Source organism: Hydra vulgaris, chromosome 07, assembly GCF_038396675.1.
Source record: "Hydra vulgaris chromosome 07, alternate assembly HydraT2T_AEP".
NCBI classification, from domain to species: domain Eukaryota; kingdom Metazoa; phylum Cnidaria; class Hydrozoa; order Anthoathecata; family Hydridae; genus Hydra; species Hydra vulgaris.
The window spans coordinates 130564-151891 of NC_088926.1; the positions used below are offsets into that span (position 1 = coordinate 130564).

At 28.8% G+C, this 21328-nt stretch overlaps 1 protein-coding gene across 1 annotated transcript; it reads left to right on the forward strand.

Annotated features, from left to right (window-relative positions):
- The first annotated feature begins 20400 nt into the window (after positions 1-20400).
- On the forward strand, positions 20401-21036 carry LOC136082203 (uncharacterized). Its single transcript, XM_065800720.1, has one exon. It carries the CDS (start codon positions 20401-20403, stop codon positions 21034-21036), a length of 636 nt encoding a protein of 211 aa, XP_065656792.1.
- Positions 21037-21328: the final 292 nt, after the last annotated feature.

The window sequence follows — 21328 nt, forward strand, 5'->3', positions numbered from 1 at the left end:
GCAAAAGGTTTTTGGTGAGGGCAAGCAGTCGAAAAAATTAATTTATTAATCTTAGTTGCAAAAACACCTGCTGCTTTGCCTCAGTATAAAATCAAATCAAACCAGTTTATGAGAATTATTTCTTATTATTAACTAGAAAATAAAAAATTAAAGCCTGTGATAGGGGTGCGCGTGCGTGCATGAGAAATATATACGTGAGATGTCTTACTTAGAAAATTGTTTACCTTAGCCTTATAATTTAATAATCAATTTAAATGTTTTCTTAACTCTAAAATTTAATTATTATCTTCATGTTAAAATTTATACTGAATTTTTAAAGACTTAGTTTAGTATTAAGAATTACTTAATTTTGTATTTAGAATAATAAGTGTAATTTTTTGTACTGTCTGTCCAATATATTGCTCATGCACGCACGCGCGCTTACCCCGATCACATGCTCAAGTTTTCAAAGCTTTTTGGTTTGCAAAAAACAATTAAATCTCGTAAATAGGTCTTGCATGTTCTTATATTAAGGCAGAGCAACAGTCTTTTGTATTAAGAATAATAAGTGTAATATTTTGTACCTCCTGCCCTTACCAAAAACCTTTGCAATTGTGAGTAGGCACCACTGCGCCTGTCTCTATTTGAGTCAGTCGATGTTGCAACACTCCACTGCGCCTATCCCTATTTGAATCAGTCGATGTATGGACACTCCATTGCACCTATCCCTAATCTATTTAATCGATGTATGTACACTCTACTGCGCCTATCCATATTTTTATTAAATCAGTCGAAAGCACGATTACTCCACTGCGCCTATGCCTATATTTAACTAGTCGATGCATGATCTCCCTCTTCTCTATGAGACGTTGTGTTGACATTCAACTGCGCATGTCCCTAGGATGACATATGTTAAGAACATTTATAGGCTCATATCACCATTCATATACCTGAGCGCTGTCGTCCTGTTTGCATATGTGTTTCCATCATAGAGTTCATCTATTATGCAGACTTCATCTATTTCACCTCTTATGGGTTTTTAATTTAATAATATATACTTTCTGATGTTTTACTATGGCTAAGATCGTTTAGCTCATTAGGATTAGTTATGGCCGAGGGATTCGCATCTCGCGGTAGTCCACACATTTTTCTCTTTTTAATTTTTTCAACCTAACACCTTTCATGTATTCATTTTTGGAGGAATACACATTTCTCATCACTTCTAATAACGTTTGAGCTTTTCAGTATATTCTCAAAGTGAGACATAAACACACATGCATTTATTCAGTAAGCCTCGATTATCCCATGCAATGTATACAACTTTGACATTTTTGGGGTAGTTTCATTCTTCTTCCATTAAATTTATTTAACTTGCTATTAAATTTGAAATATAAAAGAATTTTAAACGTAGCATAATCGATTTAATAATTTATTAAATAATAGTATATGATAATATAAGTCTTGATATAACAAAACAAGATAATATAACTTTAATAATTCTTAATGTACTTCAACTTCAAACCTTAAACTTAAACGTCATTACTCATACTAACAGTTTTCTCGTTGGTTAAATATAACTTTAAACAACTTTAAAATAGGAATTCAATAACTTTAAATTATTAAAAGATTAAACATAAGAATGTGCTAATGAAGTTTTATAAGAAGTCATTATAGCTTTGATATAAAGAAAAGGGATAAAATGTTTAAACTTCTCTCTAGACATTTGACTAACTTTGCGTAAACCTATAACTTATGTTTGATGTGAATAATCGCTTCCTTCTTTCCCTTACGCTTACAGGTCCAGCTTGCATATCAGACACTTTGTCCAAGTGCCTGGATAGGGCACGCGGACTATGTTTAGATGTCTAAGTAAAGCGCTGGGATTGGAACAGTGTGTTTTACAATAGTGGGGAAGCCACTACCAACGTATAACCAAGATCGACACTTAGATCCCTTGCACTAACATGATAAACTGGTGCTAACCATATAACTTTAATAATAAAAAATCTAATTATTTGTATAACTTCATTAAAATATAACTTTAAACAATTAAAACATAACTTTAAACAATAAAATATAAATTTAAACAATTAAACTTTAAATAAGGTAAAAGCACTCAATAACTTTAAAATAATATATAATAATATGATAGTAAAATTTATTAAAAAGTCACCATATAATTAATAAATAAATAAATAAACTTTTTCATGCCCCCGTAATATATAATCTTTAAAATTCTCTCTGACACCTGTCTAACTTTGCATAAATCTAATACTTATCATATATTTTAGTATTTGTTTCCATTTTTCCTTTAGGCTGACAGGTCCAGCATATCGAGTAAACAGACTTTGTCTGGTTATTTCAGATAAATATAATAACCCTAACACTAACCCATAACCCTAACCCTTTGCTACTTCTGAGGCTTCTAGGGCTACACGTGTTCCATTATAGTGATTACACTTAAATGTGTTATTGCAAAAAATTACAAAGCCTCAATTATCCTATGCCATGCATATAGTTTTGACTTTTTTGGGTCATATCATCCTTCTTCTATTATATACAGTATTGGACAAAACGAGTGCAACCAAATAATGCTAATTTAGTTTCTTTATATAAAAATGCTGCATTTTTTCAATTTAGAGAAATAACTATGTAACTGTTTAGAGACAAAGTTCTTCAAGTTTTATTCATCACAAAGTTCATTATTTGCACACGAAAATTAATAAATTAATCAAAAGTATTTAAAAAAGTTGATTTCCTTCAGGACAAAACAAGTGCAACTCAACAAAATGTTGACCAAGCTGTATTTCGCTATCAATATTTCGTGGTAAATCCTTTGTTGTCGATGACAGCCTTGCATCTTCGAGGCATAGATTCAATCAGGTGATCAATGAAACTTTATGGAATCGCTGCCCAGGCCTTTTGGATTTGTTCAAACAGTTGATCCTTATTACGATCATCTTCACGATTTTTTTTGCGGTTAACGATCTCCCACAAGATCTCGATAGGCTTGAGATCCGATAGGGTTGATATTGAGGCGGCCAATCCATCACCCATAGGTGGTTGTCTTGAAACCACTAATAGACTAATTTTGCAGTGTGTTTCGGATCGTTGTCTTGGTGAAAAACCCATTTTATTAGCATATTCCATTCAGCATGAGGTAACATAACATCTTTCAGGATATTTTTATACATGAAACGGTCCATTTATCCATCGTTTCGATGTATTGGACCTAGACCGTTAGCAGAAAATACCCCCAGATCATTACATTGCCTCCACCATGCTTTACGCACTTATGTCAGTAACGTAAATCGAGGTGTTTTCCGGCCGGTCGACGTACACAGCAAATGCCATCGCTCTTAATAATGTTGAACTTCGATTTATCACTGAACAGGACAGTTCACCATTTCTGCACATTCCATTCATTATACGATGTAGGAAACAGTAGTCTTTTCTTCTGGTATTTTAGTGAAATCAGCGGTTTCTTTGCAGGGCGTCGAGAAAACAATCCGGCTTCAACAGCACGTCGTCTGATTGTTCGGTCTGATACAGGCAGCTCTAATTGCTATTGTATCTCGACTGATGATATCCAGGAATTTTTCTTGACGGATCTGACGATCATAGAATCCTCTCTAGAAGTGGTGGAACGCGGTCTTCCACTTTTGTTATCTGCTGCCAACTTCCCCGTAGAACGATATTTGGAACATAGTCTTGATACGGTACATTTTTTCACGCGATATTTATCACAAATACTTTTTTGTGACATTTCACTTACGTAGTCGCCAATAATTTTCTTTCTTAGTTCCAATCCAATACTGTCGGGAGCCGTTTTTGCATTTGAAGTCATAAAATAATAAAAATAAATATTCACGCTTCTTAAGGCTTTTCGTGTTACATTTACCTTGCGATGATACAATAATGCTCTGTGGAACACAATGTCTTGGTTGGATGTGGGCTGTATTGATGTAATGAAACACTTGTTGTATTTCACTTCTTGTATCGATGTTCTTTGATATCACACTTTGATAAAACTCACTTCGATAAACTGTCTTGATAATACTGACTCATTAACTTCCATATAGTGACTGAATTACATGTCGATTTACATGTCTCTGATATAGTAAAATAAACGTGTGTGAACCTGTTCTGGAAGATTCTAAATGCTTTTTTTCGATGCTTCTGGAACCTTCTGGATGCTTCTGAATGACTCCTGAACTGTTTGCTGTGGTAGTATAGTTCGTTTTGTTTCGTTAAAAAGAATCAATAAATATTGTTTATTTAAACATAATCATCAGGATAAAATAGATAAAATAGCTTTTTTATTTAATATTTTTTTTTTTAGTTATAACTTCAGTTGCACCAGCGACAACAGGTAACTTAGTACCTTTATTTTAATATACTTGAATTACATTTGTTACTTAACTTTTCAAGCAATAAATAATGTTTATTTCAACATTATCGTCAAGATAATATAAATAAACTTCATATTTGATAATTTATTTTAGTTGCTTCTGGATCAAATTTAAATAATGGTAACTCATTAATTGATATTTTAGTATAGATAAATGTATACGAAAAAATGTAAGTTGAAATACTTTTTAGATTTAGAAGCAGTAAGCTATTTTCTAAAGGTTCTTTCTATTTTTGGATAAAATCCACTATCACTACATTTGTTCTATGTTTATACAATGTACTTTAATAATTTTTGTCATTTTAGGGTTTGTTACTTTTCTGTTTTTTATTTAATAAAAACACAAGCATTAAACATCATTTTCATTTAGCTTCATTGACCTCATTATCCGGTAACTGAATAACTTTCTTTGGTAGTTTTTTACATAGGTAAAACACTTTCAAAACATTATAATAGCTTCCTAATTTTTTTAGATATCAGTGAAGTAATAAGTGAGTTTGATTTTATTATCTAGATTTTCTTTTTCACTTTTTTTTTAAATTAAATTAAAAATGTTTTTTCTAGTTTAGATCTGAAGCATCAGCTTAGTAAGCAAAAATAAATTGTATATATAAATTATGTTAGTGTCAATGTTCCTAAAGTACAGGGCAACAAATTGGTAAAAACAATTATCTAATTTTTTCTTTCTTCTTCACAGTGTTTCACCATGAGTAGGTTCATCAGGAAGAATTCTTCCTGATGAACCTACTAATGGTGAAAATTGTGTAAAAGTAAGAAAAAATTCGATAAGTGTTTATACTGTATATATATATATATATATATATATATATATATATATATATATATATATATATATATATATATATATATATATATATATATATATATATATATATATATATATATATATATATATATATATATATATATAAATATATATATATATATATATATATATATATACATATATATATATATATATATATATATATATATATATATATATATATATATATATATATATATATATATATTTATATATATATATATATATATATATATATATATATATTTATATATATATTTATATTGTTGGTTAAGTTTCTTTTTTAATTTTAATTTTGTTAATTTTTTTTTTTTTTTAGCTCTCCTTCAAAGGCGAGTTGGTAAGTTAGGTATACTGTTCTTAATTTAGTTTGTAATTTAGTATAAACTATTAATATTTTGATAAAGTCTTTTTTTACTATTTTTAAAATTTTTCTTATGTAAATGTACTTATGTTATGTACTTATATACATGTACTTATGTAAAAAAAAATTCAAATGTTCATATATTTACAATTTTTTTCTATCTTGGGGAATTGTCAAATGGCAAAGGTAAAAATTCATTTAAAAAGTCTTATGTACGTGTTTTTAACTATCTTTTAGCAAGCAAGAAGAACATTTTAGTCTATGTTTTTTTTTGAATATAACACTAAACGGTAATTATAAGTTCTTAATTGCTATAATATTTGCTTGATTATAAGTAAAAATTTTTCAATTCCAATTTTGCTCCATCATTTAGTAGTAAAGTTTAAAAATTCAGTCTTAAAACTATATCAGTTTTTATTTTTAGAACTTACGTATGAAGGTTATAAAGTGTATCGGAAAAAGAGGCCCGGAACTTTGACCCATCGGTCATTTCAGAGGTGGGTTCAGTATGGGGGGACTGACCATCCATCATTTAGATGAGGATAATTTAAAAAAAATAGGTTGATATGCTAGCTTTTCCAGATGTAGAATTATAAACTTGTATTATGCATGTTTGTAAATGGTTACATGTGGTGGACCATAATGTAATATTAAATTTCACATTTGCAGCCTTTTAATTCTAATTTACTCTTCCTTCTCAAGGATTAAGACCCTGTACAATATAGGTTGAAATAAAAACATATACATATTTTTTTATTAGTTTTTTTTAATTTTAATAAAGGTTAAGACTTTAAACTTACATAAGTGTAAATACAATCACAGATAAGTGTTTTTAAGTAAAAAATAAATTAACTGCTGTATGTTATTTTCATATTCACTCTGAAATTCTGGATGTGGCTGTGGTTGTGGTTGCAGTTGTAAACAACTAAACTTGTTATAGTATTGAAACACTTCAAAGTTAGTTATTTAATATAAATTATTAGAATGGGATTTTAATTATTAACAACAAAACATTACTAAATATTTAAAACAAAATATTTATTTTACAAGCTCAATGTTAATTTAACAAGTAATCTATTACTATTTTTTTTACAATGGTCATACTGAGAAATAAGAAATTTAAATAGAATAGTGTGAGAAAAAACTTAAATTTTATGTGTTTTTATTAATATTATTTTAGGTGAGTGTGATTTCTTACTAATGGGATTCTATATGAATGTCACACAAAGTATTGTTAAAGATATGACTTTTGAAATGGTTTTTATGTTTCAAAAAATATATAATAATGGTTTTGGAGTTGTACCAGAGTTATTGAATTAGATTTTGGTGATGGAACATTGAGAAACATATCAGATCAAGAAATAACAGAAAATTAATATCATTTAAATTATTCAACTATTCATAAGTTAAATTATCTTTTTATTCATTCATAAGTTTCATTACCTTTGACATTTATTCATAGATTTTATTATACTTTTATAATGTTTGTTCTTATTTCATGTAAGTAATTTGGAATGATATATTTTATATGATTTTGTTTTTCTTTTTAGCTATAATGAATGTGGAAAATACAAAATTAGCTACACTGTTAAATCTCTCCATTTTAATTACTCTGAAAATAATTTTATAAATATGACTGCATTTTGTACTATGTCACCTTTTACAATTGCAACAAATCCTGCTTCAGATTCATTTCTATACTTTGTGTTGCCTCTAAAACAAGAAATATCATTAGCAATAAGTCAAGTTCAGGTTCTTACCTTACTTATACAGTTAGTTGGGGAGATAATGCAATTGATATTAGTGATCAATCAAGCAGTAAAAATCCCATTCCATTCTCATTTTCGCACACATATGAAAGTGTTGGCTCTTACGTTATTGTTGTGGAGGCCAAGAATGCGTTGCTAGCAATAAGCAATAAAATATTTATTCAGATTCAAAATTGTTCTTTTCCACAAATTATTTTTCATTATGGAACAGTAAAAAACCAGTTGCAAGTTTTTTACAATACTACTAAAGATTTTCCAGCATATATAAAAAAAGTAGATAATCTTTGTAATTCAACAAATGTTAGTTTTGATTGGGTTATAAATGGTAAAAATATAAAAATAAAATCACACGGAGTTTTGACTGACAATAAAATAGTATATTCTTTGGGAAATAATTTAGATTATGGTTTTTATAAATTGTCATTGTTTTTTACATATAATAAACTTACTACTGTTTATATTTCTTACTTCATAGTTGTTGTTTGCCTTTTTACATTGAAATAGAAAATGGTGAATTTCATACTGCTGCTTACAAGGAATAGGTGGGTAATGAATGGTATCATAAAATACTTACACTTAGTGCGCTTGTAAGCATTGATACAAACCCTCCTAAATTAGAATATGAAACAGTAGTATACAATTGGAGATGCAAACTTGCAAGTAATTTATCATTTGCTCAAGATAGTTTAATTGCCCATAAAAGTGTAAACGCAAGTTCCATTTTTTGTTTTAATCAATCATGGATAGATTTAGAATTGTTTGGTCCACAAATTGTATTGAACACAGATAAGTTCTTAGAGGAAGTTACTTATCAGTTCAAAGTTGTTGGTACACTTCTTGTTGGAAAGTATTTACAGTTTGACTCTTTTATCCAAGAAATTATTTTCAGTCCTGGTGATTTACCCAAAGGAAAGATAATGTATATAATAATTTAATATTTTACTTCACTTTTTTTTCCTTATTCTTTAGAAAATGAAAATTTAATGAAATAATAAAGTAAATGAGGAATAATGAAAATAGTTGCTGCTTCAACCCGAACCCGATGTAGTGACATGCTCTCCTTAGAGTCTATCAGTTGATGAATGTACTATAGCACAGCTCCCTATTTCAGTGTGATATTGATTGCTATCTAAGTGTGCTATACTATTTGTATATACAAAGATAAAAGCATACTTCAATTGTCACTCTGACGTCTGATGTCCTCCTTTTTTTTTGGGAGGTATGAGTGCTTGAATCATGCATTGAGTTATATTGGGAGAATATGCAAGGAAGTTACTGCTACATTAACTGCAGGTTTGGGATGCACAGTGGGACAAAACCGTGTTTTTGGCACAAAAAACACTGTTTTGTCCCTCCATTTAAATTTCGGTATGCAATCATCTAAAATAAGGTTGCCACTTTGTAGTAATGTTTTTTTGAAAACTTGCTGAAATCTTTTTTTTGAAAGCTTAACAAAATTAAAAGCTTTAGCCTTGTCAAAGAGGGCTGAAATTAGATTTGCCTTCTAGTTTTAGCCAGATGCCAGTTATCTAAAACGTATGCAATTGCATCTTTTTACTGTAGAAAGTTGTATATAAATGGAGTGAGTATCGACAATGATGAATGAGAAACTGCTATTTACTTTGTTTTATAAATCTAAAACGTTAATGCCATTGGTTGGAAGTTTGATTAGATGCTTTGGTTAGGTATTTTAGCTATAAGTTTTATATTAGCCAGTTTTTATTAAAAATTTTTATTTTCTGGCACAAACACTGGTTAAAGAAAAGAGTCTGGAAATCTTAAAGCAAACATATTTGAATTTTTTTGTTAAAATCTGGGCTGATATTGGCTTTTAAACTTTGTAAACATAATATTTTTAAGTCAATTTAAGACAATACCTGGAGTAAAACGTAAAGAAGCATCTTAGTGATTTGTGTTGGTTATAATTCAAGTTTGGCTGCTTTAACCCTATCTAGATACTTTGAAAGTCTTTCATCTTTTTTTCAAAATTTTATTTATAATTTTTTTTTGTAAGGGTTTTTTATTTAATGTATTTTGTTCCACTATGAGCTAGCTTTGAATGTAAAACTGCTCTGGAGTTATTTTTTATGGTGTAATGTTTTTTAGTTATTGCAAATTGCTTTCAATTCCTAATATGACTTTTATGATATTGTTTTATTATATTGTTTTATTGAGAGTTTGTTTCATCCATGTTTTTATTGTTTGCTGTTTTTACTACTTTTGATGGTTCGTGGAAGTTTTTGATTAATGTGTTGATAAAGTATGTTAAATATTGTCTGTCAGTTGCCAAGGCAAATGTTTACAACATATAATAGTTTGATTTTAATTTTTTTTTGTGCTTCTGCAGTATCTGCTACTTTACCAGATCTGTAGATTTTTTTTCAGATTTTGTCATGCAATATAACTTTAACGGAAATGCATGGGCTATTTAGTAATTAGATTTTCAAAATGATGGAAGGTTTCTTTGTTTTTGTGACTTACATTATGTTAGCTTCTATGTTTTCCATGAAGTAAATGATTGGAAGCATTTTGTTGCAAATTGATAGTGTGTTTGTAACAGTTTAAGATCATAGGATTTTTATTTTTGCTAGATAAACTTTGGCTGTATTTTGATTTAGTGGTATTTGGGTTGTTGTTTTTTGCTGTGTTTTTGTTGCTTTTGGTGTGTTTTGCTGAACTTCTGCTAAAAAAGGGTCAAGTAAAGCAATAGAGGGTGTAATAACACTGTGAATTGAATCAGTTATTGTGATTTATATATATATATAAATATAAATATATATATATATATATATATATATATATATATACATATATATATATATATATATATATATATATATATATATATATATATATATATATATATATATATATATATATATGTATATATATATATATATATATATATATATATATATATATATATATATATATATATATATATATATATATATATATAAATATAAATAGCTCCAAAAATGTTTAGAAAATTTTAAACTTTTGAAAGGAAATATATAAGAGCCTTGAAATCTTTTGGAGTCAGGAGTCTAGAGTTTATCATAAGTATAAACAACATATTTTTAATTACTACCAAAGTTTTTACGTTTCTAAGCTATTTTGGAGCTCAAAGAGGCAAAAATAAAGAACCTTTGGCTCTAGACCTTTTTTTTTGGACTTTCTATCTGCAATTATAAGTTTATTTTTTATATTGTTTTTTTTGTCCCCAGATAGGATACATGATTCTTACAAAATTTAAAATTATTTGTCAAGATTGGAAAGATGAAGAACAAAGTATATTTAAGTACCATTTTTATTATGACATTGGTATCGCTGAAAAGTTTTTAATCACATCTAATGAAAATATGGGTTATCCATTATTAAATGCAAAATCTACTGAAGAACCATTTCTAATTGACTTTGTATTGCCTCCTGGTAAAATATATAATAATTTTACAATTGCAATACTTATTAAAGTGATTGGTTTTTATAATGCTTTTACGCAGTATCATGATCAATATGTTCAGGTAACTTTAGTAAATTTTAAAAATTGTAAGCATAATTTATATACTAATATTCTTTGTATGCTAGTATAGCAATAAGTATTCTTTGTATGCTGCAGTCTCTGTTAAATGAGGTTTTGAGTTTAAATTCACCCCCTCTGGAAGTACTGTGCTCAAACTGTTTTTCCAAAGTTGCATAGTTTAAAGAATTATTTTAGCACCACCATACACCATGGTTTTTTCATTTGTATGTGTTATTTTATTTGTAGGTATTACCATTTGAAAACACATTAATTATTTCAAACATATTTTCTACAATCAACACAAATTACACAAATACTATGTCAAGCTTTCTTCAAGCTGTATGTCATTATGTAAATGAGAATTCATACACTGTAAAAAGTTTAAACGTAGAAAGTTTTGACAATATTACCGGTTTTTCTAATGTTAATAGAAAGTTACTACTTGAGAAAGAAAGCATGCTAAATCAACTGCAAAATGTAAATATGTTTATGATAACAAATTTTGCTTAAAATATTATTAAATACATTAATAAATAATTAATATTTATAGAAATTATAAAAAAGAATTATAAAAAATTATAAACAATTTACCAGGCTTGCAGTAAAGTTGTTGATTTACTTATATTGGCACCATTAAACAGTTTAAATGAAATAAAAGATGTTAGTGATATTTTATCAGTGCTGTTAGATGTTCCTGAAGAGTTGATTCCACAGACTGTGGTAAATTTTTTGAAATAATTTTTCTTAGTGCAAGTCTTGCTAATCTTAGATAAATTTTTTTTTTAACTTTCCTTTACCTGAGGCAAGCACTCTACTACCATTAAATACACCACTACCTTAAGTGATATCACACATGTACTAATAAATAATTTTTTCACCTAAATAATCCAAACACTATCTAAATTACTTTACCTTCATGTTGCTTTTTTTATTTGAAAATATTTTTTACTTTTCGTCGCATGATAATTATAGACTCTATCTGCATTTTTTATGTTAAAAAAATCTAACAATAAAATTTTTAGTTAACAGTTAATGATAAAAACAAACAACTTTAAAAATATTATGAATAATAATATATTTTTAATAATGAAACCATAATAACATAAACAACTTGTAATTTATAACTATAAAGATTAATAGCATTAAAACATTTTAAAATTAAATATCGAAAGTTAAGTTCTCACAACATAAAAAAATGCAGATAGAACCCTATAATTCTCATGCGATGTTTTGTCTACTTAGAGTACCAAGTTCTGGTAAAAATCAAAAAACTTAAAATTACTTGCAGCAGACTGATGAATTAAATTTCATTTGATGAACATGAAAAATAGCATAAACAAAATAAGTTATGAAACTTTATCCTGTTGAAATTCATATATCGACAACCATAAAAAAAAAGCAGACCTATACTCTCTCTTATGGCATGATTGTAGCCCTTTGAGTGTAATACTTTTGATATTTATTGCATATATACCACATACCTTATGTGGTGATAATCATAAACAAGTATTTATATTATTATAAAGAAGTAGCAAGTACACGTTTTTAAATTATAAGGTTCAGAGTTATATGTAATTGTAAAGAAATTATTTGAGTGTTTCAGATTTAATTTCATGTTTTAGTTAAACTTTAATTAGAAGATTTATTTCTTTTTAAGTAAAGATAACAGAACTCCTAGGGAAGTAGTTCTGATGTTTAGGTGTTTAAAATTGTTTGATAACAGTTATGATAAAAGTATGTTGTTGTTAAGTATAAAAGTCTCTCTCTCTCTTTCTCTCTCTCTCTCTCTCTCTCTCTCTCTCTCTCTTTTTATATATATATATATATATATATATATATATATATATATATATATATATATATATATATATTTTTATATATTTATATGTATATATATATATTTATATTTATATTTAAATATGTATATGTATATATATATATATATATATATATATATATATATATATATATATATATATATATATATATATATATATATATATTTAAGTATATATATATATTTATTTATTCATATATATGTGTGTGTGTGTATATTTAGAGAGAGAGAAAGAAAGAGTCTTGACCTTTTGCTCAATAAAGACCAGTAGTGTCGTCCCAATGATGCAGATCTTAGCTCACACCATAACTGAAGCTAGAAAATGGCTGTTGCTAATGATTTTTGCAGCTCTAAATTTCTGATGGCCATTCTTTAGCAGTTGTATGCTAAATAATGAAGAACACCATCAACAAGGAAGCACTATCATGTAAAAAAAATGTTTTGAAATTGCAAAGAAAAGTTTCAGCATCTTTGTGACAATCTTCATTACACTGAACTCACTAAATGCCCTGGATTGCATTGAACTTGGCATCAAACTTTCAAATCCAGTTGTTCAAACAATATCAGATGTCTTTATTTCAGTCTTGTGCAACTCAATTACTGTTGCCTATTTATTTTCAAAACCCATAACAACCATAAGTTAGTTACTTAATTAAGTTACACAAAGCCACAGCGTTGTTAAACTCATTATCAGCTGAGTATACATGTCTATAGCCAACTTGTCTGTCGGTCACTTTTGTGTGACATTTAGGGTAAGTGATGAGCTGTTATTACGATGAATGAAAACTGTCCAGTAGTAGTTTAAATTTATCAACTGATGTTGCCTCGATGACATTATCTGGCAAAGTATTACAATCATTGACTACATGGTTGTGAAAAAACTTATGTCTAATTTCGCAGTTCCTGACAATCTTGCGATGAAAAAATGATGTTGAGCTCTGGGTGCTATGCTGAAAAGCAATATGTGCCAGTCAATTTGGTTGATTAAATTGTTGAGAAGCTTAAATTGTTGAATTAGATCGTCACTTTTTTGTCTGTCTTCAAGAGTGGTTAATTTCATAATTTTACATCAAGTTTTGTAACCATGACGAACCTCGATGAACAAGAACCATGTCCCTGGTAATACTGCGCTTAACTTGTTTCTCTGCGCAGAAAAAAAAATTGAGCGCGGTACTACCAGGGACATGGTAGGGATTGAACTCGGAATTTCTTGCCTATGAGGCAAGCACTCTTCCACTACATCACTACTCCATCTATATATATACATAAGTACATACTAGGGTGGTCCAAAACAAATATTTTTCAAGAATTTGAGGTAATTTGAAGCATTTTTAAAAGTTGCACAAGATCCTTAAACATCATGTAGGGTCTCAAAAGAAGCGAAGTTTTAAACAAAATTTAAAAATAATCTTTTTACAAAAAAAAAAATTTTCAATGACATTTTTAACTTAAAATAAAAATAAAAAATTTGAAAAAATTTTTTTTAGATTGTTTTAAATGTTTTTCATAAAATGATGATAATTTTTAAATTTTTTATATAATTTTGCTTCTTTTAAGACCCAACATGATATACTTTTGAAGAACTTTTTTTTGCTTTAAATCACCTCAATTTTTTACCAAGTTTTGGTTTTGTTGATTAATAGTAATAAAGGGTTTCAATGCGCTTTTTTCGAAAAAAAAATTTTAAACCACACTAGTCCATATACAATGTTATAGATATATGAACTTGTGCTTTCATGAAATAAATGTTTTTAACTTTTGTCTTCATGTAGCAATTTTTTTTTGAATTCTTTACCAAAATAAAAAGATGTAACATGCAATACTAAAGTTATGGCTGTATTTACATGGATTATTTCTAATCAGAGTATAGCTTTTTTTTTAATTTTGATATGTTTTGTACTTATTTAATGTACAGCCTATACATTAAGTACATTATTACCTAATATTAAGCTTAGATGGTATTTTTCTTTATGAATCAAAGAAATTCAATTATAAACTTCTTAAGTATATTAATCTTTTCAACCACAACATTTGAGGAGGTTGCTCATTATGTTACCTACAATGTTGTAATCTTTGAATAACATTTCTTTGAAGACACAGATATAGTTGAATCTTAAAAATTGTTCTTTTTTTTTTTTTTTATTAACTATATAAACTATACATCTACAAAAATTAGTATAAAAATTTATTTCATTTTACTCACTATTTTATTATTTATCAGAAATAAATGTAATACCCATCAGAAATAAATATTCAAATTTTTTTTTTTTTTTTAAACGTCTTTGCTTTCAACAAGGCTGCAAGCAACCACTAATTAAAATTGGAAGTTACGGGAAGAGAAAAGATGAAGATTGTAGAGCAAGATAACAATTGACAGACGACTTAAAGGATTGCAAATTACATGAATCAGGAAAGCAAAATGAAGGAAGCGAATTCCAAAGAACCGGTATTTGAGGAAAAAAACTAGACGAATAAGAGTTTTTGGAGCACTTAGAACAGTCACAGAAAAAGGATGAGACTTAATTGAATGACGAGTAACACAAGAATGAATTTTAGTAAATGGCACAAGAGACGCCAGCCCTTTAGAGCAGTGCTCATTATAGTATTTGTAGAACAGAGAAAGAGAAGCAACATTACGACAATGTGATAATGGTAGGAGGTTGGCTGCAAGAGCAGATCCAACTATGTTTACAACGCATTATTACATTATCTAAAAGAAAAAGGGCATCATTCGAGTATCTGCTCTAGATATGGCAACAGTATTTCATACAAGGCTAGATTTGAGTTTCATAGAGATAAAGAATATAAATTACAGAAAGTCATAAATGTCTTATCTACCGTAAATTTTCACACATTTTTTATATGTTTACTACACTATTATTCTATTATAAAATGAGTTCATTAGAATTGTTTACTTTTTCTGCTTTTTTTAAAAATAGGTTTTTAAATAAGGGTTTAGTTAATTTTTTTTCAGCTCATTTTTTTTTTGGTTTTTTAAGAGTTTTTTAAAAGAATAAGCATTTTTTTTTAAATATTTTTCATGCTGGTGTTGTTCTAAGGATGGGTCAATTCCTTATTTAATAATCATTTTGTCATCTTTTAATTCCTATATGTATTTTGGCAGCATGGTTAGGGAATGCAAATTTTGACAAAAATAAAAAAATTGGAATTCGGAATTCGAAATTAAATTTTTTCGGAATATTTTAATTCCGAAAATATTTTAAACTTTTTTGTCTCTAAAAATAAAAAAAAATAACTTATTTGAGATAATTCATTGTTATTTATTGCATAAAAAATACTATCTTTTAAAATAAAAATGAAACATAAAATTATACCAAATTCAATTAGTACAATAACATTCTAATATGGTATATCATTTAGTGTTAAAAAATATAAAATTATTGTTTATTTGCCTAAAATATGCCTTGAGGAGACTCAAACTCCACGCTTGATGGTGGAATCAAAATCAAATATGAGTACACAGGGTCCAATATTTTGCCATGAATGCCATTCTCTTCAAAGAATTTCATTTCAGATTTAATTTTTGAAATTAGGCTCCTATTTATTATTTGCTGAGTTGAGTTGGACGTTATGTTGGACAATAAATTCATTGGAATTTTGTTCTCCAATTTTTGCATTAATGTTAAGGGCTTAGTTTGTACTTCCAACATCACTTTATCACATCATCAGCTTCTGACTGCTTGCCTGAGGAAGTTTCCGTCTTAGTCTTAAAATTCAATCTTTAAGCAAAGTTTTCAATAATTTTGGCTATTATTCTTTTCAATGGTCTAGTGAAAGATGTGTGAATCTCTCTTTTTCCGCCATTGTGTAAAAACTGAAGAGTTCAAACACATTAGTTCATCTTTGGCTTATTTAGTTTTCTTTAATTTTAATGAAAGTTCATAAGATTCAAAATTCTCAAGCTTAAAAGAAAATGCCGCATCAGCAGAAAGCAGATTTGCATCTTCTTGACAAGGGCTTCAACAGTAAGCTTTACTGAGAGAAGTGCAGAGATTATGTTTTTCATTGACAAAATTTTTTAGCTTGTTAAACTTTTCAAGCATTTTGACTAAGCTATTCCATCTAGTTCTAGTGTCCATTATAAGTTTCAATTGTTTTTCAAACTCTTGTTTCACGTATACTTAAAGAACATCATTTGATGTTCTTAAAAAACGAAATTCTCAAATGATGAAAATCTGGAAAAAAATACTAAGTGTATCACATGTGTGAAGCACAACTGCTGATTACATGGTAAAAGCTGTCCAACTTTTTGCATCACAGCTGCCCCATCAGTTTTTATAGACGTAATATTTTTATTGATATTTAGATTCTTAGATAATTAGTACCTTCAACAGGTACTAACCTAAATTCCAAAACTTTTCCTTGCAATGGACATTCACATTTAAATAACATCGGTTTCTTGAAGATGTCCATTCATCTAGAGTTAAACAAAATCTTGTTCTATCTTCTTTTAAATTTATAAAATCCTGCATCATTTTAGCCCACATTTTTTGTGCATATTCTAAAAGCATTTTGCAAATCAAGTTAGGTGATTTTGGTAATATATAATCTCAAGCGTCTCTACCAAAAACAAATTTCTTAAATCGATAGGCGTACAGAAAACTTTGAATGACATATTATCTAAGGCACACATTCGTAATACGATTGCAGAAAGTGATTCATCTTTTTGTTGAATAAATAGTTTGTAATCATTTTTGATGCGCTGCTTTCTGGACCTTCTTCTTGCATGACATCTCATTTTAATACATTAATATTGTGTATTGTTTTTAAATGTGAGTGCAGCAGTGTTGTTGTTGAACTAGCGGCTTTTACTATTTCCTAACATATTTTACATTTTGCTGTTAGTTTTTTGATCCTCTTAAAGAATGCATCCAAACAGAATTTTGGTTTTTACATTGCTTTGTGTATTCCGAATAACTTTCCTTTAAAGACATTTTAGGATGTACTGTTGATAATAATTTAACTTGTTAAACAAAACAAAATTAAAATTAAATGGTTATCAAATAACGTTGTTAAGTTAAAACTGCTTTTGTTCCTGCTATTACTTGCTTACCTGTTTAAAAAATATTGATCCAAATAATTCAATACTCACCGCTATCCAATAAGCAAATCTTGAAACTGTTGAAAGTTGTAAATCACTGTTGAAAGTTGTAAAATATAAAACGCGAACACGAGGTTATACCAAATATAAAAATTATTACATGTGGATATGAAATTAAGATGTGAAACTGTTAACTGCAATTTAGGAATGTTAAATAAAAAATGAATGTTCAAATACAATCTAAAAGTTGGAGAGAGCACGAAAAAGTCAACTTTATTTTCAGAGTTTGTTGGAAAAATTTTTGGAATTTGAAACTATAGTATGAAAACGAATTCTCGAGTTCTCGAATTTCAAATTTGAAGATGTAATCCCAAAGCATGGTGTCTTTTGAATACTTTTAATTTTTAAAAGATTGTTTATGATTTGTAAAATATTTTTTTGATTTAAACAATATATTTAATATATAGTTAAACCAATATATTTTTTATCAGGTACATTCTTAGAAAAAAAAATGCATTTACATACCACTTTTTTTAAAAATTATTTTCCACTCATTGGGCATTTCTCTAACCCTAACATTTTCCATTTATTTTGTTTACAATTACAATTTTCTGTAATCTTTTCATTTAGAATTCCTTTTTAGTTTAACAAAGCTATATAGTGACCTTGCAAATTTTTTTTGCTACTGTGGCAAACTTTATTTGTATTTCAGTTGGAAATTTTATGTAATTTATTAGAGGTTGAAAAGCGTTTATCCACTAATTTTTAAAACACTTTCTGTTAGTGAAAACATTTTTGCTATATGGAGAATTAAACCAAATTATGTTTCTAGTTCTGTTTGGCTTTTTTGCATTGATTTTTTCTGGGTCGAACTTTAGTTCAAATTTTTAAATCCCACTTTTTTTAAGGGGATCTTTGTAAATATGTTTATTTTTTTTTTTAAACAACTTCACTTCCAACAAGGCTGCAAGCAACCACTATTAGAGTTGAAAGTTAATAAAAGAGAAAAGATCAAGTTTATAAAGCAAGATAACCATTAACAGACAATTTAAAAGATTGCAAATTATATGAATCAGGAAAACAAGTTAAAGGAAGTGAAATCCAAAGTACTAATGTTTGAGTAAAAAAACTAGACAAATAAAAACTTTCAGAGCACTTAGACAGTCACAGTAAAAAAATGAGACTTAGTTGAACAGCAAGTAACACGAGAATAAATTTTAGTAGATGACACAAGAGACGGTAGTTCTTTAGAGCATAGTATTTGTAAAAAAGAGAAAGAGAAGCAACATTACGATGATGTGACAAAGGTTGTAGGTTAGCTGCAAGAGCAAGTCCAACTATGTTTATAATGCGTTATTGCATTATCTAAAAGAAAAAGGGCGTCATTCAAAGATCTGCTTTAGATATGGCAACAGTATTCCATACAAGGACGGATTTGAGATTTATAGAGATAAAGAATAGAATCTGGAGTAAGAAAGTGGCAAGTACAATAAAGAGATGCAACCTTAGATTGAGTAGATGCAACCTGAGATCGGATGTAAGAGTTAATCCTAGAAGACAAAGGGTAGTTGACTTATCAAGTACATTACTATTCATAATTATAGGAAGATCGAAATTGTTGTTTTAAAATTAGTTAAAAAAGTTTTATCTGAGTTTAAGTTCACTAGCCACTGAGTATTCCATTCTCTAGCAGATGTGAGATCCTCTTCAAGCGCAAACATCCCCATACCTCCCCCCCCCTCCAAGCAATCAGAAAGTGTTGGTTTCTTATGAAGACAAGAATAAATGGTAGTATCATCAGCAATCAATACCACTTTAGATATGAGAATTTCTGGGAAATCTTTAATGTTAATTCAAAAAAGTATACGACCAAAGATAAAACCTTAAGGAACCCCTGAAATTACAGGAAACGAAGAAGAGTGCTGTCCATTAAAGACAACTTTTATACTACGATTGGTTAGGAATGCTTCAAATATCTTGAAGATGTCAACCAATGCACCATAAGAAAAAAGCTTTCTGGAGAAGATCAACATTTCAAACTTTATCAAGGGCTTTCGAAATGCTGAGAGCCATAACCTCTCCTCATCTATCTAATGCATTATAAAACTTAGAGATTATTACTGTTAACAAATCAGCAGTAGAACAAGAAGATCAAAATCTATATTGGGAATAAAAGATTCTAGTCTGAATCCAAGAAGTTACATAAGAAGCTCATTTATCATCAGAAAAACGAAAGATAGGGGATAAAGATTAGAAGCGCTTACGGGTGAATGTGAAGAAACTGAACAATTACTAGGATTAGAAAAAAAAGACGAGTAAATAAGTCGAGAAAATAAATTAAAAAGGCATGGTCAATTTGATCATAAATAAAATCAAAAGAGTGCAGTCTTATATATATATATATATATATATATATATATATATATATATATATATATATATATATATATATATATATATATATATATATATATATACAGGGTGGCCCATAATTAGTGTCCCATCTTAAAAAAGCAATTCCTTGAAAACTAGGGATGGAAAACTATTAATTTTGCTTTGGTTTTTGATATTATTATATATTTTGATCTATTTACTGCTGCCTTCACTCACTTTACTTGTTTTTTTAGCAATGACAAGACCATCACCATATCGGCAAAGTATTATTGATTTTCATGAGAAAGGAGTTTCAGCACGCGACATCCAGACTAGACTCAAAGTGCCGCGAAAGCTTGTTTATAGAACAATTCAACGCTTCAAAGCATTGAGAACAATGTCAGATCGTCCACGCAAAGGAAGAAAGCGCTCCGTGGTGACTGATGCAAAAATCAAGCAAGTTCGTGAACGGGTGCGCCGCAACCCAGAACGCAGTATGCGACAAATGGCCAAACAGCTCCAAATTTCTCGAAGTTCTCTTGGAAGAATTACCAAGGATTATCTAAATTTGACAGCTTACAAGAAAAATCCTACACAGCTTTTGTCTCAGGCATCAAAGCAGAAGCGCAAGGATCGCTGCAAGGATCTCCTCGCCCGTTTCGCCAACAACGCTCATCTCAACATCGTTTTCACAGACGAGAAGATTTTAACAGTTCAACAACATCACAATGTGCAGAATGATCGTGTCTACGCTTCCTCAAAGCCTAATATCACAATACAAAAGGCAGCACATCCTCTTTCAGTAATGGTGTTCGCGGGTATCAGTGCCACCAAGAAGACACCATTGATTTTTGTTCAACAAGGCGTTAAAGTAAAACCCAAAACTATCTGAATGACGTTTTGATCAAAGAAATACTTCCATGGAGTCAAAAGGAGCTTCGTAGACATTGTTGGACATTCATGCAGGATAGTGCTCCAGCCCACAAAGCCAAAATTGTGCAAGATTGGCTCGGCCGAAAAACCCCCGATTTCATCAAGCACAATGAGTGGCCTCCAAGTAGTCCCGACTGCAATCCAATGGATTACTCAGTGTGGAGTGTTCTGGAAGCTGAAGCGTGCAAAAAACCGCATAAAACGATTGATTCTCTGAAGAAAGCGCTTCAAAAAGCATGGGATTCGCTTTC

Bases quoted from the DNA above. Each gene is read 5' to 3' on its own strand.
- LOC136082203 (XM_065800720.1), top strand. From the start codon at position 20,401: ATGACAAGACCATCACCATATCGGCAAAGTATTATTGATTTTCATGAG.